Source organism: Pongo abelii, chromosome 5 (genome assembly GCF_028885655.2).
Source record: "Pongo abelii isolate AG06213 chromosome 5, NHGRI_mPonAbe1-v2.0_pri, whole genome shotgun sequence".
Classification (NCBI taxonomy): domain Eukaryota; kingdom Metazoa; phylum Chordata; class Mammalia; order Primates; family Hominidae; genus Pongo; species Pongo abelii.
Window position 1 is genome coordinate 43,065,765 of NC_071990.2, and position 24,338 is coordinate 43,090,102.

The following is a 24,338-nucleotide window of genomic DNA, read 5'->3' on the forward strand; positions in this document are numbered from 1 at the left end:
AAGTGCTGGGATTACAGGCATGAGCCACTGCGCTCAGCAAGTAATTATTTATTAAATTTATTTCTTAATAAATCCCAGGAGGCAGAATTGAATAATAATAGGAAATGGCACAATATCAAAACAAAAACAAGATTAAAAAAAAAACCTGCTAATTGTTTTAAAATATAGAGAGGATTTTACTCAGGTAATAAATCATTTTCTTTCTACTCTAGTAAAAATTAGTTCTAAATATAGATAGTATATTTTTTTGTTGTTTTATCTTTTTTTCCTCTCTTTTCTAGAGACCCACAAGCATTGAACTATTTTCTACATGGACCTAGTAATAAATCTGTAAGTTATGCATAGAATACCACAGACATCTATTTTGTTTCTGCTTTACAGTTAAAGTAGTAACCACCTATTGAATTTGTATCTTTGCAGAGCAATGATGACTTGACTAATGCAGGATATTCTGCAGCCAATTCAAATTCAATTTTCGCCAACTCTAGTGTGAGTATTGGAAACTAAATGCAATGATTGAATGGTTTCTGTCTGATTGATGCCTTGTGAACTGAGCCTTTAACTGCCTTTATACCATGAGAATCCTTACCTTGTCTGTTGTAATTAATTTTATTTTATTTATTTATTTTGAGATGGGGCCTCACTCTGTCACCCAGACTGGAGTGCAGTGGTGTGATCACAGCCCACTGCAGCCTCGACCTCCCAGGCTGAAGCGATCCTCCCACCTCAGCCTTCCGAATAGCTGGGACTACAGGCGCATGCCACCACACGGGCTAATTTTTGTACTTTTAATAGAGACAGAGTTTCGCCATGTTAGCCCGGCTGGTCTTGAACTCTCAGGCTCAAGCAATCCACCTACCTTGGCCTCCCAAAATGTTGGAATTACAGGTGTGAGCCACTGCACCCAGCCTATTGTAATTTATATAGGAAGAAAATCTATTGAATTGTGTAGACATTTTCTACTTTTAACTTAGTCAATTAAGACAAGCTATATGGCCAGGTGCAGTAGCTCACACCTGTAATCTCAGCACTTTGGGAGGCCAAAGTGGGAGAATCATTTGAGCTCAGGAGTTCAAGACCAGCCTGGGCAACATAGCAAGACCCTGTCTCTATTTTTAAAAAATAAAATAGGCCGGACGCGGTGGCTCATGCCTGTAATCTCAACACTTTGGGAGGCCGAGGCGGGTGGATCACGAGGTCAGGAGTTAAAGATCAGCCTGGCCAAGATGGTGAAACCCCGTCTCTACTAAAAATACAAAAAAAATTACCCAGTCATGGTGGTAGGCGCCTGTAATCCCAGCTACTCGGGAGGCTGTGGCAGAGAACTGCATAAACCCAGGAGGCAAAGGATGAGCCGAGATTGCGCCACTGCTTTCCAGCCTGGGCGACAGAGCGAAACTCCGTCTCAAATAATAAATAAATAAATACATAAATAAAATAATACACCAGGCACGGTGGCTCACACCTGTAATCCCAGCACTTTGGGAGGCCGAGGCAGGCAGATCATAAAGTCGGGAGATCGAGACCATCCTGACCAACACGGTGAAACCCCATCTCTACTAAAAACACAGAAATTGGCGTGGTGGCACGTGCCTGTAATCCCAGCTACACAGAAGGCTGAGGCAAGAGAATCGCTTGAACGAAGGAGTCGGAGGTTGCAGTGAGCCGAGATCACACCATTACACTCCAGCCTGGCCACATAGCGAGACTCTGTCTCAAAAAAATAAAAAAATAAAAATAAATAATAAAAAGACAAGCTATATGAGGTTGTCTTTTAAATAATAAAAAGACAAGCTATGTATCCACTTTGTCGTTTTTCTAAGCTTTCAACTTTCTTTTTTTGAGACGGAGTCTTGCTCTGTTGCCCAGGCTGGAGTGCAGTGGCACGATCTCGCCTCACTGCAGCCTCTGCCTCCTGGGTTCAAGCAATTCTCCTGCCTCAGCTTCCCTAGTAGCTGGGATTACAGGTGCCCACCACCACACCAGCTAATTTTTGTATTTTTGGTAGAGACTGCGTTTCTCCATGTTGGCCTGGATGATCTTGAACTCCTGATCTCAAGTGATCCCCGCCCCATTACAGGCATGAGCCACTGCACCTGGCCTCAACATTCTTTCTAAAATGACTCAGAAAGGTTACAACCTGAGAAACTCATATTAGAATGTTTTGAACCTTGTTACATAATAATCTTTAAAGAAATTATTCTTAATTCATAGTTACTTATAAGTTGTTTTCATCTTAAATAAGAAAAAAAAAGATAATAAGTAACACTTGAGCATTTAGTACCTGCTTGGCATTAAGAGCTTAACATATATTAACCTCAGACAGACATGGTGGCCCATGCCTGTAATCCCACGATTTTAGGAGGCCAAGGCAGGAGGATTACTTGAGCTCAGGAGTTTGAGACCAACCAGCAGAGTGAGACCCCATCTCTACAAAAAATTTAAAAATTAGACCAGCGGCCAGGCACAGTGGCTCATGCCTCTAATCCCAACACTTTGGGAGGCCAAGGCGGGCAGATCACGAGGTCAGGAGTTCGAGACCAGCCTGGCCAACATAGTGAAACCCCATCTCTACTAAAAATACAAAAAACTAGCCTGGCGTAGTGGCGTGTGCCTGTAATCCCAGCTACTCAAGAGACTGAGGCAGGAGAATTGCTTGAACCTGGGAGGTGGAGGTTGCAGTGAGCCGAGATCATGCCACTGCACTCCAGCCTGGGCAACAGTGCAAGACTCCGTCTCAAAAAAAAATAAAATAAAATAAAAATTGGCCAGGCACGGTGGCTCATGCCTATAATCCCAGCACTTTGGGAGGCCAAGGTGGGCAGATCATGAGGTCAGGAGATCAAAACCATCCTGGCTAACATGGTGAAACCCCGTCTCTACTAAAAATACAAAAAAATTAGCCGGGTGTTGTGTGGCTGCCTGTAGTCCCAGCTACTTGGGAGGCTGAGGCAGGAGAATGGCTTGAACCCGGGATGTGGAGCTTGCAGTGAGCCAAGATCACGCCACTGCACTTCAGCCTGGGCGACAGAGTGAGACTTGGTCTCAAAAAAAAAAAAAAATAGATGAGCATCGTGGTGCTTGCCTATAGTCCCAGTCCTGCTGAGGCAGGATCCCTTGAGCCCAGGAGTTGGAGGCTGCAGTGAGCCAAGATTGTGCCACTGCACTGCAGCCTAGGTGACAGAGTGAGACCCTATCTAAAAAAAAGAAACCCAAGACATGTATTAACCTCATTTAATTTTCACAATGATTCCATGAAGTGGTTCTATTAAGACATATTTTGGCCAGGCGCGGTGGCTCACACCTGTAATCCCAACACTTGTGAGAGGCCGAGGTAGGTGGATCACCTGAAGTGAGGAGTTCAAGACCAGTCTGGCCAACATGGCAAAACCCTGTCTCTACTAAAAAATACAAAAATTAGCTGGGCGTGGTGGTGGGCACCTGTAATCCCAGCTACTTGGGAGGCTGAGGCAGGGAGAATTGCTTGAACCAGGGAGGCGGAAGTTGCAGTGAGTCAAGATCGGGCCACTGCACTCCAGCGTGGGTGACACAGTGAGAATCTGTCTCAGGGGAAAAAAGAGAAAAAGATACATATTTTAGAGATGAGGAAACTAAAGCACAGAAAGGTTAAGTTACTTGGCCAAATAGTACACAGCCATGAGTTGCAGAGCTAGGATTCTAACCCAGGCCACCAGGCTCTGGAACTCATGTTCTTTTTTTTTTTTTTTTTTTTTTTTTTTGAGACAGAGTCTCGCTCTGTTGCCCAGGCTGAAGTGCAGTGGTGCAATCTCGGCTCACTGCAACCTCCGCCTCCTGGGTTCCAGCAATTCTTCCGCCTCAGTCTCCTGAGTAGCTGGGATTACAGGCACGTGTCACTATGCCTGGCTAATTTTTGTATTTTTAGTAGAGACGGGGTTTCACCCAGTTGGCCAGGCTGGTCTTGAACTCCGGACCTCAGGTGATCCACCCGCCTCGGCCTCCCAAAGTGCTTGGATTACAGGAGTGAGCCACTGCGCCCAGCCTCCATGTTCTTAACCTCTAAGAGCATCTAGGCAAGAAACCTGACCTGGGGGATTGGGGTGTCCTGCCTGGAGACTATATCGAGATTACTGTGAGCCTTAGGTTCCCTTACTCTTTTCAGTTGCTTTGTTCTGCTGTGGATGGTAGTCAGAAGTTGTACTGCCCAAGGTTGACTCCTTGCCCTACCACTTATTAGCCATGTAACCTTAGATATATCACTAAATCTCTGTGAGAGTCAATTTCCTCTTTTTTTTTTTGAGACAAAGTTTTGCCCTTGTTGCCCAGGCTGGAGCGCAATGGCACAATCTTGGCTCACCGCAACCTCTGCCTCCCAGATTCAAGCGATTCTCCTCCCTCAGCCTCTTTAGTAGCTGAGATTACAGGCATGCGCCACCACGCCCAGCTAATTTTGTATTTTTAGTAGAGACGGGGTTTCTCCATGTTGGTCAGGCTGGTCTCGAACTCCCAACCTCAGGTGATCCACCCACTTCAGCCTCCCAGAGTGCTGGGATTAATAGGTGTGAGCCACCACGCCTGGCCAATTTCCTTCTTTATGAAACCAGAATAACAATGGAATTACCTCAGAGGGTGGTTAACATTAGTTGACTATACTGTTGAACTCACTTGGTATGGTGCTTAGTAAATATTAACTTACTATCATCAGGACCTATATTTTCTTCACCTATAAAATAGACTGGTGTTCAGAAAGTCCTTGGGATGGATAGTTCTTTTTAATAGTCACATGTATGTAAGGCACATAAGATCATATCATGCAAGATAATCTCTGTCACAACACTGATCTCCTGTAAGGCTTGTGAATCAGTAGCGTTTCTGACATTCATTTTGAACAAATAATCACTACATATGATGCCACTAAACCCATAAAGTAGATATTTGGCCTATCCCTCAACATTAATGATTTTTATTTAGCAACTCTCCTACTTCCATGTGAGTATTAATTCTATCTTTTCGAATTGCTTCATTCAGTATGTATTTATTGGCAACTTTTTTTGCATCCTGTCGGTGTAGTAGAAATATTGAAAATACTCTGAGGCCGGGGACGGTGCCTCACGCCTGTAATCCCTGCACTTTGGGAGGCCAAAGCAGGAGGATAACTTGCATGCAGGAGTTCAAGACCAGCCTGGGCAAGATGGTGAAACCCCATCTCTAAAAACCAAAAACAAAAAAATTTAGCTGGGTGTGGTGGGGCACACCTGTAGTCCCACCTACTCAGGAGGCCGAGGTGGGAGGATCTCATGAACCCAGGAGTTCACAGCAGCAGTGAGTTATTATTGGGCCACTACACTCCAGCCTGGGCAAAAGATCGAGACTCCAGATCAAAAAATAAACAAGTAAATAAAGTCTGTGGCAGTATCTCAAAAAAATGAAGCTAAGCTCCAAGTAGTCCTCAGTATGTTCACATTATCTATCTGTTCTCTCTAAAATAATTTATGAGCACGATGGATACATATACTTATAATGTCAAGCATCATTACGATGGAAATAAAATATCAGAATAAGGTGAGCAGTTTAGAGAGTTATGCCTGAGAAGCAGACTGTCATGCTTTATTCATATTCAAAAGTAAGATTGGCCGGGCGCCGTGGCTCATGCCTGTAATCCTAGCACTTTGGGAGGCAAAGGCGGGCGGATCACGAGGTCAGGAGATCGAGACCACGGTGAAACCCCGTCTCTACTAAAAATACAAAAAATTAGTTGGGCGCGGTGGCAGGCGCCTGTAGTCCCAGCTACTGGGGAGGCTGAGGCAGGAGAATGGCGTGAACCCGGGAGGCAGAGCTTGCAGTGAGCCGAGATCGCGCCACTGCACTCCAGCCTGGGCAACAGAGCGAGACTCCATCTCAAAAAAAAAAAAAAAAAAAAAAGAAGAAGTAAGATTAATTTTTATGCATCCTTTTCAAAGGTTACATATGCCATGTAACATACTGTTTATTTTTTTAGAATGCTGATCCTAAGTCATCCCTCAAAGGTGTAAGCAACCAGCTTGGAGAAGGGCCCAGTGATGGACTGCCACTTTCAAGTAGCCTCCAGTTTCTTGAAGATGAACTCGAGTCTTCTCCTCTTCCTGATCTCACTGAGGACCAACCTTTCGACATTCTTCAGAAATCCTTGCAAGAGGCCAATATCACTGAACAGACATTGGCAGAAGAGGCATATTTGGATGCCAGTATAGGTTCAAGCCAACAGTTTGCACAAGCTCAGCTTCATCCTTCTTCATCAGCATCCTTTACTCAGGCTTCTAATGTTTCTAATTACTCAGGTCAGACGCTGCAGCCTATAGGGGTGACGCATGTGCCTGTTGGAGCATCGTTTGCAAGCAATACAGTGGGTGTACAACATGGCTTTATGCAACATGTGGGGATCAGTGTTCCCAGCCAGCATTTGTCTAATAGCAGTCAGATTAGTGGTTCTGGTCAAATACAATTAATTGGGTCATTTGGTAATCATCCTTCCATGATGACTATTAATAACCTAGATGGATCTCAAATCATATTAAAGGGCAGCGGGCAGCAAGCCCCATCAAATGTGAGTGGAGGGCTCCTGGTTCATAGACAGACTCCTAATGGCAACTCCTTGTTTGGGAACTCCAGTTCCAGTCCAGTAGCACAGCCTGTTACCGTTCCATTTAACAGCACAAATTTTCAAACATCTTTACCTGTGCATAACATCATCATACAAAGGGGTCTTGCACCAAATTCAAATAAAGTCCCAATTAATATACAGCCAAAGCCTATCCAGATGGGTCAGCAAAATACATACAATGTGAACAATTTGGGAATTCAGCAGCACCACGTACAACAAGGGATCTCTTTTGCTTCTGCAAGCTCACCCCAGGGCTCAGTAGTTGGTCCACACATGTCTGTGAACATTGTAAACCAACAGAACACAAGAAAGCCAGTCACCTCACAGGCAGTGAGCAGCACTGGGGGCAGTATTGTTATTCATTCCCCCATGGGCCAACCTCACGCACCCCAAAGTCAGTTCCTTATACCTACAAGCCTTTCTGTCAGTTCCAACTCGGTACACCACGTCCAGACTATAAATGGGCAACTTCTTCAGACTCAACCCTCTCAGCTCATTTCTGGCCAAGTGGCCTCAGAGCATGTCATGTTGAACAGAAACTCTTCCAACATGCTCAGGACCAACCAACCATATTCTGGACAGATGCTTAACAACCAGAATACTGCCGTCCACTTAGTGTCTGGACAGACATTTGCTGCCTCTGGAAGTCCAGTGATAGCCAATCATGCCTCTCCTCAGCTTGTGGGTGGACAAATGCCCTTGCAGCAGGCGTCCCCAACCGTATTACACCTGTCACCTGGGCAGAGCAGCGTTTCCCAAGGAAGACCTGGCTTCACCACCATGCCCTCGGTGACAAGCATGTCAGGACCTAGTCGGTTCCCTGCTGTCAGCTCAGCCAGCACTGCCCATCCTAGTCTTGGGTCTGCAGTTCAGTCTGGTTCATCAGGATCAAACTTTACAGATCAGCTGACCCAGCCGAACAGGACTCCAGTACCAGTCAGTGTGTCTCATCGTCTTCCAGTTTCTTCTTCCAAGTCTACCAGCACCTTCAGTAACACACCTGGAACAGGAACCCAGCAACAATTCTTCTGCCAGGTAATGCCCTTTCCCAAATAAATAATTGGCTGATTATAGAATGGAAAAATGAGATGTGTATTTACTAGAATATAATTTTCATCCTAGGCATCCAATTTCTTAAAAATTTTAGGCCAGGTGTAGTGGCTCATGCCTGTAATCCCAACACGTTGGGAGGCCGAGGCTGGAGGATCACTTGAACCCAGGAGTTTGAGGCCAGCCTGGGCAACGTAGTGAGACCCTGACTCTACCAAAAATTTAAAAATTAGCTGAGTGTGGTGGTGCACACCTGTAGTCCCAGCTGCTCTGGAGGCTGAGGCAGGAGAATAGCTTGAGCATGGGAGGTTGAGGCTGCAGTGAGCCATGATTGTACCACTGCACTGGGTGATAGAGTGAGACCCTGTCTCAAAAAAAAATTTTTTTTTTACACTTATGGCTGGTTATCTTTTTTCTTGATTTTCTTTTTTGCCGGGGGGCGGGGGTAGGGTGTCTCACTCTGTCGCCTAGGCTGGAGGGCAGTGGCGCAATCATAGCTCACTGCAGCCTCAACCTACTGGGCTCAGATGATCTTCCCACCTCAGCCTCCCAGGTAGCTGGGACTACAAGCACGTACCAGCACACCTAACTAGTTTTTTGTATTTTTTGTAGATTTGGGGTTTCGCCGTGTTGCCCAGGCTGGTCTTGAACTCCTGGGCTCAAGAAATCCCCTGGCCTTGGCCTCCCAAAGTACTGGGATTACAGGCCACCACACCCAACCTCTTTTCTTCTTAAAATTTTTTATCCAGTGTAGCATTGTAGAGTGGAGACTCTGGAGTTAGACTCTTGAGTTTGAATCTAAGCTTTATGACATGGAAAAAGTTAACCATTCTAGACTTAATTGTCTTCATCAGTGAAATGGGGATAATGATACTGCCATCCCATGGAGTTATCAGGAGGGTGAAATGAGATAATCTATACAAAGCACTTAGACATAGACCCTGGCAAATAGCAAATACTCCATAGGGGCCTGTATTTATACTTAATTAAATTCATTATGGGCATTTAAAATGAAAGCTTATTTTAGATTATTTATTTACATTGTATAGCAGGCTATTAGGACATGTGACTGTGGACTTGTTGAAGACGTGGTAGCTGCTTCTTGGTTGCCAACAGGAAAGGCTCAGGGACTCAGTGTGACTCAGTAGTGGGTAACTGGCCTGCAGCAGAGGGAAGCACATAAAGGGAGAGATCGAGGCACTCTCATTTGACCAAGTACCTGACCTGAGCTTGCTCTTACTATACTGTTATGCAGATTAATTACTGTGGGCAATTGGTAAACCACATAAGGATTATGTTTCTGAAAAGAATCTCAAGTGGTCATGAGCTTTAGTCCTTCACTGTCATCTGCTGATCCTTTGACAGCTCCATCTTTTGGTTCCCACTCATTCTGAGCATGCTCTATAGTTCCAGCTCCTCTTCTTCTCATCTGGGAGGACCCATGCCGTACCCTACTTTCCACCCCTCAGTCCTGCATTTCCCCTGCCTTTCTCCTCCTCCACATTCAGAAGGATTCAAAAACTTGTTTATATATGTCAACATATTTCAAAATCTTTTTTTTTTTTTTGAGACAGTCTCACTCTGTTGCCCAGGCTAGCATGCAGTGGCGAAATCTCAGCTCACTGCAGCCTCTGCCTCCCAGCCTCAAGTGATCCTTCCACCTCAGCCTCCCAAGTAGCTGGGAACACAGGTGCGAGCCACCATGCCCAACTACTTTTTGTATTTTTTTGATAGGCAGGGTTTCACCATGTCGCCCAGGCTGGTCTCGAACTCCTGGGCTCCAGTGATCTGCCCGCCTCGACCTCCCAAAGTGTTGGGATTATAGGCATTCGCCACTGTGCTCAGCCAATATCAATCTTTTAAATATATATATCAGCCAGGAGCTGTGGTTCATGCCTGTAATCCCAGCACTTTGGGAGGCCAAAGTGGGCAGATCGCTTGAGGCCAGGAGTTCAAGACCAGCCTGGCTGACATGGTGAAACCCTGTCTATACTAAAAATACAGAAATTAGCTGGGTGTGGTGACACACGCCTGTAGTCCCAGCTACTTAGGAGGCTGAGGCAGGAGAATCACTTGGACCTGGGAGGCGGAGATTGCAGTGAGCCAAGATCATGCCACTGCACTCCTGCCTGGGCAACAGACTGAGTGAGGCTTCATCTCAAAAAATATATATTTTTTTATATTTATATTTATATTTATATTTATATTTATATAATATATGTATTATATATAAAATATAAAATATATAATATATAATATATGTATTTATATATATCAATTTTTTAAACCATATACCTTTGACTTACTAATTTCACTAAGAATCCTAAGGAAACAAAGATTGCTTATGATTAAGGATGTTCAGTTTATTTGTTTTGGTTTCAAAGATATCAAAGGGGCATGTGTGTGTGTGTGTGTGTGTGTGTGTGTGTGTGTTTGAAATAACACCAGACTTACAGAAAAGTTAAAGTTACAAGATTACTACAAAGAATTGTCATATACCCTTCACCAAGATTCCCCAAATCTTTTCTCTCCCTTTGTCTCTCTCTCTCATATACAAACACACACACACAAACATACACACACACACTTTTCAGAGTAAATTACAGACCCGATGCTGATGCCTCTTGACTCCTAACTACCTCAATGTGTATTTGTAACAGCAGGGGCATTCTCCTACATAACCACAGTACAGTAATCAACATTAAGAAATCAGCTTTATTACAATACTATAACTAATCTGCAGACCTTACTCAGATTTAGTCAGTTCTCCCAGAAAAGTCACTGAGAGCACAAGAGAAAACAAATTATTTGGTTTTGGTTTTGGTGTTTTTTCTTTAGAGATGGGATCTTGCTATGTTACCCAGGCTAGACTGTCTTTTTTTTTTTTTTTTTTTTGAGACGGAGTCTCGCTCTGTTGCCCAGGCTGGATGGAGTGCAGTGGCCCGATCTCAGCTCACTGCAAGCTCCACCTCCCAGGTTCACGCCATTCTCCTGCCTCAGCCTCCCGAGTAGCTGGCACTACAAGCACCTGCCACCATGCCTGGCTAGTTTTTTGTATTTTTAGTAGAGACGGGGTTTCACCATGTTAGCCAGGTGATCTCCTGACCTCGTGATCCACCTGCCTTGGCCTCCCAAAGTGCTGGGATTACAGTCATGAGCCACTGCGCCCGGCCCAGGCTAGACTCTTGAGCTCAAGCAATCTTCCCACCTCAGCCTCCTGAGTAGCTGGAACTATACAGGCTCGTGCCCCGGCGTGCAGCTTTGTTTTGTTTTGTTTTTGTTTGTTTGTTTTTGAGACAGAGTCTCGCTCTGTCGCCCAGGCTAGAGTGCAGTGGTACGATCTCGGCTCACTGCAACCTCCACCTCCTGGGTTCAAGCAATTCTCCTGCCTCAGCCTCCCGAGTAGCTAGGATTATAGCTGTCTGCCGCCATACCCTGCTAATTTTTGTATTTTTAATACAGACAGGGTTTCTCCGTGTTGGCCAGGCTGGTCTCAAACTCCTGAACTCAGGTGATCTGCCCGCCTCAGCCTCCCAATTTGTTTTGGTTTTTATGGTCCAGGATCCACCCAGGATCACTATCTCATTTCATTGTCAGATTTTAAAATTTGCAACAGTTCCTCAGTCGTTCTTTGTCTTTCATACTATTAATATTTTTGAAGAGTGCAAACCAATTATGAGACAGAGTTTCGTTTTTGTTGCCCAGGCTGGAGTGCAATGGTGTGATCTCAGCTCACCGCAACCTCTGCCTCGCAGGTTCAAGCCATCCTCCTGCCTCAGCCTCCCAAATAGCTGGGATTATAGGAATGCACCACCACGCCCGGCTAATTTTGTATTTTTGGTAGAGACGTGGTTTCTCCATGTTGGCCAGGCTGGTCTCAAACTCCCGACCTCAGGTGATCTGCCTGACTCGGCCTCCCAGAGTGCTGGGATTATAGGCATGAGCCACTGCGCCCAGCCAAACCAATTATTTTCTATAATGTCTCTCAATTTGGGTTTCTCTGATGTTTCCTCATGATTAGATTCAGTACATTTTTAACAGGATTGCCACAGAAATGAGGTGTCCTCAGTGCTCAGGATGTGGATTTGTCCCATTACTGGTGATCTCACCTTGAACACTTGCATAAGATGGTGTCTTTCAGGTTTCTCCACTGTTTTGCCTTTTGTCATTAATTAGAATCTTCCAGAAGATAATTTGAAACTCTGTAGGCATCCAGTTTCTCATCAAACTTGCACATGATAATTTAAGTTTCCATTGATGATTCCTGATTGAATCAGTTATTATAGAGCTATTAGTATCATGGCCTCGAAATAGAGACTTTCTAATTCCTTCATTTGTTCTATACTTACTATTAGCATTCTACTTTAAGGAACAGCTTTTCCTTTTCTTCCCTTTACCTTTTTCTTTATGTGTGAATTCTTAGATTATTATTATAGTCAGTGGGTTATAAACTGTTACAATAATTTATTTTGATGCTCAAGTCTACCCACATTTGGCAAGTGGGTGCCCCTCCAAATTGGCTGCTCATCCTTCTGACATGTTTCCATCATGCTTTGAGCACTTCCTTCAATTTCTGGCAAAACAAATGTTCTGGTTTATCTTTTAATTTCCCTGCTCCTGCCCTACCATCAACTATTTTTTTAAGAAGGCTTGTTCTTCTAGTGGAGAACAATATTTAGAAACCAAGATCTGAGCATTATGTGTGTTCATTGCTACTAAGGTCATTTCAGTTGGAAAATATGTATATACCCAACGCCTATAGCTATTTACATTTCTGTGCATCTATATTAAAAGCTGTGAGTTCATATTGATAGTTCCAATTCTAATCCATGACTACAGAATTCATCCAAGTCTCTCTCTTTTCCATATTTGTAACTCCCTTTCCTTCCCCGCTACCCTTTTTTTTTTTTTTTTTTTTTTTTTTTTTTGAGTCAGAGTCTCACTCTACCACCCAGGCTGGAGTGCAATGGCACAATCTCTGCTCACTGCAACCTCTGCCTCCGGGGTTCAAGCGATTCTCCTGCCTCAGCCTCCCAAGTAGCTGGGATTACAGGCGTGCACCACCACAACTGGCTAATTTTTATATTTTTAGTAGAGACAGGGTTTTACCATGTTGGCAAGGCTGGTCTCAAACTCCTGACCTCTGGTGATCCACCCATCTCAGCCTCCCAAAGTGCTGGGATTACAGGCGTGAGCCACCACGCCTGGCCTGTAACTCCCTTTTCTAACAGTGAGAAAGCCAGCTCCACCATGTTTATTTACTTACTTGTTCAATCCTAGAATATACAGAAAATAGTCTTAGAATTGCTAATCCATGTTTTAAACCATTGTAAAAAAAAAAATCTATTAATTAGACTTTACTATTGGTTTACAGTTCTGTGTTTAGCCTAAGTGTTTACAGTCAACATACTGTGTTCAAAAGTTACTTGGGGCTGGTTGCGGTGGCTCATGCCTGTAATCCCAGCACTTCCCAGCAAGCGAGGGGGGCAGATTGCTTGAGCTCAGAAGCTCCAGACCAGCCTAGGTAACATGGTGAAACATGTCTCTACAAAAAATACAAAAATTAGGTGGGTGTGGTAGTGTGCACCTGTAGTCCCAGCTACTTGGGAGGCTGAGGTGGACCATCTGAGTCCGGGAAGGTCAAGGCTGCAGTGAGGGCGATGGCACCACTGCGCTACAGCCTTGGTGACAGAGCGAGACCCTGTCTCAGAAAACAAAGAAACATAAAGAAACAGAAAACGTGCAGTTAATTAGTAAGAATGTAAAACAGTTCCAAAGTAGTCTAGAGTGAAAAGCAAGTCTTTCCCCAACCTCCAGTTTCCTTCCAGAAGCCTCACTGTAGGTTCTTTGTATTCCCCCAGAGCTATCCTCTGCATAGACAAGCACACATAGTGCATACACATACTTATCTGCAACACACCATAGACGTTTTCACTTAATGATAGAACTTGAGAATCATTTTATATATGTATGTATTGATCAGCTTTATGTTTATTATAATTAATTAAGCAATCATCCATAGCGTGGTCATTTCCTTTTCTTCTTTGCTATATAATAAATAATGCTTCCAAGGGAGGGGGGAGAAAAATACCTCTTTCTCTCTGACTCCCAAAAGTTTCAGTTATTCAAAGGTAAAAAGAAGCCTACACTAGCAGCTTCAAAGCAGCTGACTTTTTATGCCAAAAAGCATTGGGAACTAGGTCAGTTGCATTATTTCAAGTGTTCAAGTGTGTTTCCGCTATAAGTTTTCAGGAACAAGTGAAACCCCAGGTTTATTAAAATTAAGGAACATACCCTTGGGTACACAATTAGTTGAAATAGTAGTATTTAGGTCAGCTACCATTTAAATTCCCAGGACACCCAGAAACACAGAAATTATTTCCTTTCTGTGTAGTTTCTTTTTTTTTTTTTTGAGATGGAGTCTCGCTCTGTTGCCCAGGCTGGAGTGCAGTGGCACAATCTCAGCTCACTGCAACCTCCGCCTCCTGGGTTCAAGCAATTCTCTTGCCTCAGGCTCCTGAGGAGCTGAGATTACAGGCGCGTGCCACCAAACCCAGCTAATTTTTGTATTTTTAGTAGAGACGGGATTTCACCATGTTGGTCAGGCTGGTCTCAAACTCCTGACCTAGTGTTCCACCCGCCTCGGCCTCCCAGAGTGCTGGGATTACAGGTGTGAGACACTGTGCCTGGTCCTCTGTGTAGTTTCTATGTAATATTTCTTTTCTTTTTTTTTTTTTTTTTTTTTTTTGAGATGGAGTCTAGCTCTGTCACCCAGGCTGGAGGGCAGTGGCACTATCTCGGCTCACTGCAAGCTCCGCCTCCCGGGTTCAAGCGATTCTCCTGCCTCAGCCTCCCGAGTGGCTGGGACTACAGGCATGTGCCACCATCCCTGGCTCATTTTTTTGTATTTTTAGTAGAGACAGAGTTTTGCCATTTTGGCCAGGCTGGTCTCAAACTCCTGACCTCAGGTGATCTGCCTGCCTCGGCCTCCTAAAGTGCTGGGGTTACAGGTGTAAGCCACCGCACTCAGTTTTTCTGTGTAATATTTCTATATAAATTACTTTATAGAATGTTGTAACAAACAGAAATATAATTACCGAAGGCTTTTGGCATTTGTATATTTGTGGAAATGTAATTCAGCAGGTTTTGATACTATAAATGGTTAATGTTAGAGATGACTATGTTTTTAAATATAAATATAATATTGTTTTTAATATAGATAATACATTAACTTGGTTCAAAAAATCAAATGGGGCCGGGCATGGTGACTCCCGCCTGTAATCCCAGCACTTTGGGAGGCCGAGGCAGGTGGATCACCTGAGGTCAGGAGTTCAAGACCAGCCTGACCAACAAGGTGAAACCCCGTCTCTACTAAATATCCAAAAATTAGCCGATGTGGTGGCAGGCGCCTGTAGTCCCAACTACTCGGGAGGCTGAGACAGGAGAATTGCTTGAACCTGGGAGGCGGAGGTTGCCGTGAGCTGAGATTGCGCCACTGCAATCCAGCCTGGGTGACAGAGCAAGACTCCATCTCAAAAAAAAAAGAAAAATCAAATGGTACCGAAAAATGTATACTACAATGAAGAGTTTCCCTCCTCGTCTCGTTGCCCAGCCACCCAGTTGCCATCAGGCAACCAGTGAAACCAGCTTTTATGGTGTGAGCTTAAGTTCATTCCTCACTTTTGTATCGGGAAAACTTTCAAACCCATGGACAAATTGGAAGAGTACAGTGAATATATTCACGTGGTATCACCAGTCATTTCTGTTTTGCAGTATTTGCTTTATTGGTGCTAAATGTCTATAGTGTCTCTCTATGTGTATGTACACACACATTTATACTTTATATACTTTTTTCTCTTAACCATTTGAAAGTACTCTGCAAACATCACAACTTTTTATCTCTAAATACTTCAGCAGGTGTCTCCTAGGAACAAGGATCTTTTAATACAATTATATCAAATTTCTTCCATTTGGCCCAATAATGCCCTTTACAAAAACAGTTTTTCACTTTAGAATCCAGAGAGCACTGATTTCATTTAGTTGTCACATCTCTTTAGTCTGTAACAGCCCTGATCGGTTGTCTTCTAGAGTAGCCTTGTCTGACTGGACTTGTCTGACTGGAATTATGTTTCCTCATGACTCAACTTCATCAGGCTAAACGGTTTGGGCAAGACACATGTTGGTTTGTCCCATTCGTGGTGATGCTGAGTGTGGGCACTTGGTTAAGTGGCCTCCCCCAGATTTCTCCGCAAGGGTCTCAAGGTGTCTTGTTCCCTTCGCAAAGAAGAAATGATCTCCAGGATAGACCATGTGACTATTCTGTTTCTCAGCCTCTCACCCTTTGATGCCTCTCACCTGAATATTATATTGATAGTCACAAAATAATGATTTTATAATTGTAGTATCCTATCTATATTTATTGCCTGGGATTTTTCCAGAAAGAAGAGCTTTTTTGGCCAGGCACAGTGGCTCACACCTGTAATCCCTGCACTTTGGGAGGCAGAGGTGGGCAGATCACTTGAGGTCAGGAGTTTGAGACCAGCCAGGCCAACATGGCAAAACCCCATCTCTGCTAAAAATACAAAAATTAGCCGGGCGTGGTGGCGCATGCCTGTAATCCCAGCTACTTGGGATGCTGAGGCAGGAGAATCACTTGAACCTGGAAGGCAGAGGTTGTAGTGAGCTGAGATCGCGCCACTGCACTCCAGCCTGGGTGACAGAGCGAGACTCTGTCTCAAAAAAATAAATAACGTATTACCTGAGGTCAGGAGTTCAAGACCAGCCTGGTCAACATGGCGAAACCCTGTCTCTACTAAAAATACAAAAATTAGCCAGGTGTGGTGGCGTGTGCCTATAGTCCCAGCTACTGGGGAGGCTGAGGCAGGAGAATCACTTGACCTTGGGAGGCAGAGGTTATAGTGAGCCCAGATTGTGCCACTACACTCCAGCACTCCAGCCTGGGCAACAGAGTGAGACTCTGTCTCAAAAAAAAAGAGCTTTTTCTTCCTCTCCTTCCCATTTTTTTTGAGTAGCACTGTGAACCATAGGGATCATTACTGTTGTTGTTAGGATTTTTAAAATTATTATTATTATTATTTAAAAAAATAGAGCTGGGGTCTTGCTGTGTTACCCAGGCTGGCTCTAACTCCTGGGGTCAAGCGATCTTCCCACCTCAGCCTCCCAAAGTGCTGGGATTACAGATGTGACCTACCAGGCCTGGCCCAGGATTTTTTATGTTTGTTTTTTAGAACTTTTTGTTATGAGGAATTTTAAACACAAAGTAGACAAAGCACTGTCATGAGCCCCCATACTCCCTCAGCTTGAGTATTTACCACTCATGGCTGCTCTTGTTTCATCCACACCCCCACCCTCTTTGCCCCTGCCTGGTATGATTTTGAAGCTCACCCATCATATCAGTTCATTTGTCATATTTTAGCACATATCTCTAAGAGATCATGTATTCTTTCTGTATTTAATGTATTATTTCTGTATTTAATATATTGTAATTTATTGCATTCCTCATTCTTTTTGATGCTTAAATTGTCCCAAATTTGATCAATGGAAGCCTGTTTGAGCTGGCTCCTATACTTTTGACATGTCTTCACCTCCTCTGAACACTTCCTTGCTTTGTGTCACAAGACACTGTAGGACTGCCTTAGATTACCTTGCCTCAAACCTGGAATCAGCCATTCTTGAAGGAGCCTGTGAGCTAAGTCTTTTTGTGCAGAGAGTAATTTACAGGATTTACACTTTCTTGTAAATGGATTAAAATTCAAAAGTCAGTTGCTAAGGAGACAATTTAAAATAATCTATCAAACAAAAGTAAACAAATTAGTATAGGTCCAAATCTCTCATTTATTTATTAGAGATGGGATCTCGCTATGTTGTCCAAGCTGAACTCCCGGGCTCAAGTGATTCTCCCACCTCAGCCTTCCAAATAGGATTACAGGCACGAGCCATAACACTCAGACAAATCTCTTTATTTTTGATTTGTTTGTTTGTTTGTTTGTTTGTTTTTGAGACAGAGTCTCCCTCTATCACCCAGGCTGGAGTGCAGTGGTGCAATCTTGGCCCACTGCAACCTCTGCCTCCCGGGTTCAAGTGATTCTCCTGCCTCAGCCTCCCAAGTAGCTGGAGTACAGGCATGTGCCACCACACCTGGCTAATTTTTTGTATTTTTAGTAGAGACAGGGTTTCACCGTGTTAGCCAGGATGATCTCAATCTCCTGACCTCGTGATCTGCCCGCCTCGGCCTCCCAAAGCGCTGGGATTACAGGCATGAGCCACCGCACCCTGCCTGTTTTTGTTTTTTGAGATGAAGTCTTGCTTTGTCGCCCAGGCTGGAGTGCAGTGGTGCAATCTCAGTTCACTCCAACCTCCACCTCCCAGTTCAAGGGATTCTCCTGCCTCAGCACCCCCTAGTAGCTGGGATTACAGGCGCCCGCCACCATGCCTGGCTAATTTTTGTATTTTTAGTAGAGACCACACCTGGCCCCAAATCTCTTTGGATCACTAAAGGATTTCGTAGATTCAAATTTTATTGAGAGCAGGCAGGGCGCAGTGGCTCACACCTGTAATCCCAGCACTTTGGGAGGCCGAAGCGGGTGGATCACTTGAGGTCAGGAGTTCAAGACTAGCATGGCTAACATGGTGAAACCTCGTCTCTACTAAAAATACAAAAATTAGCCAGGTGTGGTGGGGCATGCCTGTATAATACCTCCTACTCAGGAGGCTGAGGCACAAGATAGCTTGAACCCAGGAGGCAGAAGCTGCAGTGGGCCGAGATCGTACCACTGCACTCCAGCCTAGGGGACAGAGCGAGACTCCATCTTTAAAAAAAAAAAAAAAAAAAAATTGAAAGCAGCTGAGCCCATATCACCTATAGTACCTACCGTGCTTTGGATGTGAGAGTGCCTGAATGATCACTCTGAATTTTTTTTTTTTTTTTTTTTTTGAGATGGAGTCTCGCTTTGTCACCAGGCTGGAGTGTAGTGGCATGATCTTGGCTCACTGCAACCTCCGGTCCCGGGTTCAAGCGATTCTCCTGCCTCAGCCTCCTGAGTAGCTGGGACTACAGGCGTGCGCCACCACACCTGGCTAATTTTTGTATTTTTTAGTAGAGATGGGGTTTCACGATATTGGCCAGGCTGGTCTCGAACTCCTGACCTTGTGATCCTCCTGTCTCACCCTCCCAAAATGCTGGGATTACAGGCGTGAGCCACGCTGCCCTGCCAATCGCTCTGAATTTTTGCTGAAGTTTCTAGTCCCGCTCTGCCCCTCCCTACTTCCCTATCCCCCTTGTAGCTCAGCCTGCCTTCCTTATGTGGAACCGTTGTATTTTCAGATGTCTGGACTTAAAAATCTAGATGTTCTTGTTTTCTTCTTCTCCTTCTATGCCTTTAATGAATTAGCAAATCCAATAAATGATTTGAAAATGTCTCCTATCCATTCTCTCCAATAACAATGAAAATACTAATCATATTATTAACAACAAGGACAGTGCTGGGGCTCCACACACTATTTCTAATTACATTGGAGCTACATGTAGCATTATTGTTCCCATGTCACAGCAGAGAATATGGGGGTTCAGAGCTTGGACAAATTACTCATAAAGGCTAACTTTACCTGTTAGTTATCTATACCACACTGCTTCCCATTTTTCTCCTTTTCTACATCCATACCCTAAGGTAGGCTTTAAGAGAGACTAGAATATAACAGAAAAACAGGAGGTGAATCAGCAGTTCCAGCTCAGTCATAGGTGCCATTCTGCCAGCGAGTGGTTTCTGAGCTAAGCTTGTATCTTAAACTCTCTGAGCCCTAGTTTTGTCTTTTCTAAAATGACGAACTCTAGCTGTGCAATAGAATTACCTGGGGAGCTTTTTAAAACTGTGGATGCCTGAGCCTCACCCACATAAATTCTGACTTAAATAGTCTGGAGAAAGGGCTTTAGGCATCAGCATTTTTCAAAAGCTCCCCAGGTGATTTTAAAGTGCAGCCAGGATAGAGAAGCACTGTGCTACCTGATTTCCAAAGCCCATTGCACCCTAACGCCTCCTAATTAGACAGCTGCAACAATTATCTAGGTGATTAATCTGCCTTTGTCCTCTTCCTAAAGAAGGCAGATTTCCACATTAATCCTCCTAAAATATTTGAACCAAATCATCAGGGAGCTTCTCATTCCCACGGGAGAAAGCACAAATCTCTGACCTGGCAGTCAAGGTTCTCTAGTCAGAAACCCTCCACTTCCACCAGGCTGGTCCCCTGTTTTTCCCACGAATAGGCCAGACTCATTGTGTGTTCAGGCCTTTATTGATGGGTATATATTGAATGTCCTTTCCTTCCCTGTTTAAATTCTTCCCCTCCTTCAGAGTCCCACCCAAAGCCCCTAGAAAAAATGAAGGTTTTTCAGTCCCTTCACTGATCTCTTCCTGCCTATTATACTTTCTATTTGCACACCCCACTAGGTACATAACCACTTACTTTGTTAAATGTTTTCTACATTGATTCATTCATCAAATAGTATTTTAGTACCTACCACATGCCAGCCCCAGACATATAACAATGTATCCCAGACAGACAGATAAGCCAACAGTCATAACACAGTATTTTTTTTTTTTTTTTTAGATGGAGTCTAGCTCTGTCACCCAGGCTGGAGTGCAGTGGCGCAATCTTGGCTCACTGCAAGCTCCACCTCCCAGGTTCGTGCCATCCTCCTGCCTCAGCCTCCCGAGTAGCTGGGACTACAGGCGCCCACCACCACACCTGGCTAATTTTTTGTATTTTTTTAGTAGAGACGGGGTTTTACCGTGTTAGCCAGGCTGGTCTCGAACTCCTGACCTCGTGATCTGCCCGCCCCGGCCTCCCAAAGTGCTGGGATTACAGATGTGAGCCACCGCACCCAGGCAACACAGTATTTTAAGTGTGCTGCTAGGAGTAGTCCAGAGTGCGGGCTCCAAAAAGGAGCCTCTAACCCAGTTGGGATGGTCAGGGAAGGTTCCCTTGAGGTGGTGTTCTCTGAGAGTTACCCAGTCAGAGAAGATCTGGGTGAAGAATGTTCCATGAAATAGAAACAGCAAGTGCAGAGCCTGGAGAGAAAAGAGACCATGGTGCTGTGGGGAAAGGAAAACACGTTCAGGTGAAGCGAGTAGGGTGTTAGGTGGGAAAGGCGAGCACAAACCATGCAGGTCTTGGATGCCGTGATAAGAGCCAGTGTTGTAATCTAAGCATGAAGTAGACCTACACTAGCAGTGTAGGAAAGATGACGAGACATGAATGGATTTGAGACAACTAGGTTAGATAGAACTTGTGATTGATTGGGCATAGTGGAAGAATAAGGATGACTTACAGGTTTCTGACAGTGACACACAGGTTCACTGAGTTAGAAAAATGGGGAGAGATTTGGATTTGAAGGGAAGTTACCGAGTTTAGGGTATGTTTGTCAAGTGTGAGGTACCTGTAGGACAGCCAAATTATATGATAACACGGCTATATATGCTGAAGCTGAACACTGAAATATGAGCTGAAATGGGATTGATCAGCATATAAATTTCTTTTTTTCCTTTTTTCTTTTTTTTTTTTTTTGAGACGGAGTCTCACTGTGTCACCCAGGCTGGAGTGCAGTAGCACGATCTCGGCTCACTGCAACCTCCTTCTCCCTGGTTCAAGTGATTCTCCTGCCTCAGCCTCCTGAGTAGCTGGGATTACAGGTGCGCATCACCACGCCCAGCTAATTTTTTTTTTTTTTTTTTTTTAGTAGAGACAGGGTTTCATCATGTTGGTCAGGCTGGTCTCGAACTCCTGACCTTGTGATCTGCCCGCCTCGGCCTCCTAAAGTGCTGGGATTACAGGCATGAGCCACCACGCCCGACCAGCATATAAATTTCAACTGAAGCAATGGGAGTGGAGGAAATGGACCAAGGAGAGCATATAGATAGAGAAGAAAACAGCCAGAGGAGAACCCCACAGCACCTCAACATTTAGGCTAAGAAAAGAGGATGGGCCTGGCACGGTGGCTCACGCCTGTAATCCCAGCACTTTGGGAGGTTGAGGCAGGTGGATCACGAGGTCAGGAGATCAAGACCATCCTGGCTAACCCGGCGAAAGCCTATCTCTACTAAAAATATAAAAAATTAGCCTGTAGTCCTAGCTACTCGGGAGGCTGAGGCAGGAGAATGGCGTGAACCCGGGAGGCGGAGCTTGCAGTGAGCCGAGATTGCGCCACTACACTCCAGCCTGGGCTACAGAGCAAGACTCTATCTCAAAAAAAAAAAAAAAGGAAAGAGGATGTTGCAGGGAGGAAGGAAGATCCACAGAGCAATGCACACTGAGAAGGAAGGTAAGGAGTGGGCGTTCTGATAGATTTAACAACTGAGAGGCTGCTGGTTGGTATGACTTGTTTCTGTGGAACGGTAGGTGCAGAAGCCAGATGGCAACAGACTGAGGAGAGAGCAGGAGGTGTGCTCATGAGCATAGACAGCTGTCAGATAAATGAAGGTAACTGAAGAGCAATAGCTATAAGGATGTGTGGGATTAAGGGAATTATTTTTGTAGTGAAAGATGAGCTTTTTTCACAGTTGATGAGAAGGAGAAAGACATTCATTCTAGAGCATTGCTAGGATTCTTTGTAGACAGAGGAGGGACACCTCTTCTATTGTAACAAGAGAAGGTGGGAAAGGGTAAGATCGTAACTTTCGTGATAGAAAGTTATCTAGCTTATAGGTTTGCTTATAATGAAATAGCATTCAAAAGAGCTGACTAAAGGGAAAAAAAGGATTACTGGACAGCTGTGGAGTTGGATTACAGTTGAGACTGGGCACCATAATCATAACACACTGATATATCATGTTTCTGTGAGCCTGTGTGTTTCTTGGATGGTAAATTTGAGGATAAAGACTGGTATCCTTCGGCTGCCTTCTCTGTTTTTTGTTTTTTGAGTTTTTTTTTTTTTTTTTTTTTTTTGAGACAGAATTTCAGCCGTCACCCAGGCTGGAGTGCAATGGTGCGATCTCGGCTCACTGTAACCTCCGACTCCCGGGTTCAAGCGATTCTCCTGTCTCAACCTCCCGAGGGATTACAAGCGTGAGCCACAGCGCCCAGCCTGCCTTCTCTGTGATTACCACAGTGTTGTGTACACAGTGGTTACTCAAATGGCTCATCAAGGGACTTGGGATTGCAACTATCAGAAACTCCCCATAACATGTTTGGGAGAATGTGTTTTGTGAATGAGCCCAAGTCCAGGAAGTATAGTGTAGCACCTTATGAGGGCAAGAATTCAGGTTCTCTGATGCTCTCTGGGCCTCTTCAAGACAGCATGGCCTCTTATCTCTCCTTCATTGTTCTCTCTCCTTGTTCTCCTGGACTAAAATGATTGCCCCAGGCTATCTTTACATTATTCCAAACCAAGCATTTAACAGCCACTGGCAAGTGCACCGGTTTCCAATACTTAACAATACATCAGAATCAATTGGAAAGCTTTAAAAAGTTATAGCTTCCTGGCCTGGCGCGGTTGCTCACGCCTATAATCCCAGAACTTTGGGAGGCTGAGGTGGGCGGATCACAAGGTCAGGAGATAGAGACCATCCTAGCTAACACAGTGAAACCCCGTCTCTACTAAAAATACAAACAACAACAACAACAACAAAAAATTAGCCGGGCGTGGTGGCGGGTGCCTGTGGTCCCAGCTACTCGGGAGGCTGAGGCCGGAGAATGGCGGGAACCCAGGAGGCGGAGCTTGCAGTGAGCCTAGATCGCGCCACTGCACTCAAGCCTGGGCAACAGAGTGAGACTCCATCTCAAAAAAAAAAAAAAAAAAAGTTATAGATTCCTAGGCCAGGCGTCGTGGCTCACACCTGTAATCCCAGCACTTTCAGAGGCCGAGGCAGGAGGATCACGAGGTCAGGAGGTCGAGACCAGCCTGACCAACATGGTGAAACCCCATCTCTACTAAAAATACAAAAATTAGCTGGGCGTGGTGGCTGTAATCCCAACTACTCAGGAGGCTGAGGCAGGACAATCGCTTGAACCTGGGAGGCGGAGGTAGCAGTAAGCCGAGATTGCGCCATTGCACTCCAGCCTGGGCTACAGAGCGAGACTCTGCCTCAAAAAAAAAGAAAACAGAAAAAGAAAATTGCTTGAACCCGGGAGGCAGAGGTTGCAGTGAGCCAAGATCACGCCACTGCACTCCAGCCTGGGCGACAGAGTGAGACTTCATCTCAAAAAAAAAAAAAAAAAAGAAATTAGCCAGGCATGATGGTGCAAACCTGTAGTCCCAGCTACTCCTGGAGGCTGAGGTGGGATGATGGCTTGAGCCTGGGAGGTCAAGGCTACAGTGAGCTGTGATTGCACCACTGCACTCCAGCCTCAGTGACAGAGCAAGACCCTATCTCCAAAAAAAATAAAATCCTCAAGCGATTGCAGATTTTCATGCTTTGACATTAGATTATTATTTTTGTTTTCTTTCAATCTTTTATATTGTAAAATAGAACACATTCAGGAAATGTATAAAACATAAATGTATCACTGACAATTAATTATGGCCGGGAGCAGTGGCTCACGCCTATAACCCCAGCACTTTAGGAGGCCGAGACAGGTGGATCGCTTGAGCTCAGGAGTTTGAGATCAGCCTGGGCAACATGGTAAAACCCCATCTCTACAAAAAATACAAAAACTA

General features: G+C 44.6%; 1 protein-coding gene across 6 annotated transcripts in view; it reads left to right on the forward strand.

Annotated features, from left to right (window-relative positions):
• Positions 1-24,338, forward strand: part of BICRAL (BICRA like chromatin remodeling complex associated protein) — a 116,820-nt gene that overhangs the window by 72,590 nt on the left and 19,892 nt on the right. For all 6 annotated transcript variants that reach the window (XM_063725235.1, XM_054557510.2, XM_024248869.3 and 3 more), the window contains 3 exons: positions 282-330; positions 421-489; positions 5,978-7,654. In XM_063725235.1, coding sequence (XP_063581305.1) covers positions 282-330; positions 421-489; positions 5,978-7,654 — 1,795 coding nt within the window. The remainder of the gene's footprint in view (positions 1-281; positions 331-420; positions 490-5,977; positions 7,655-24,338) is intronic.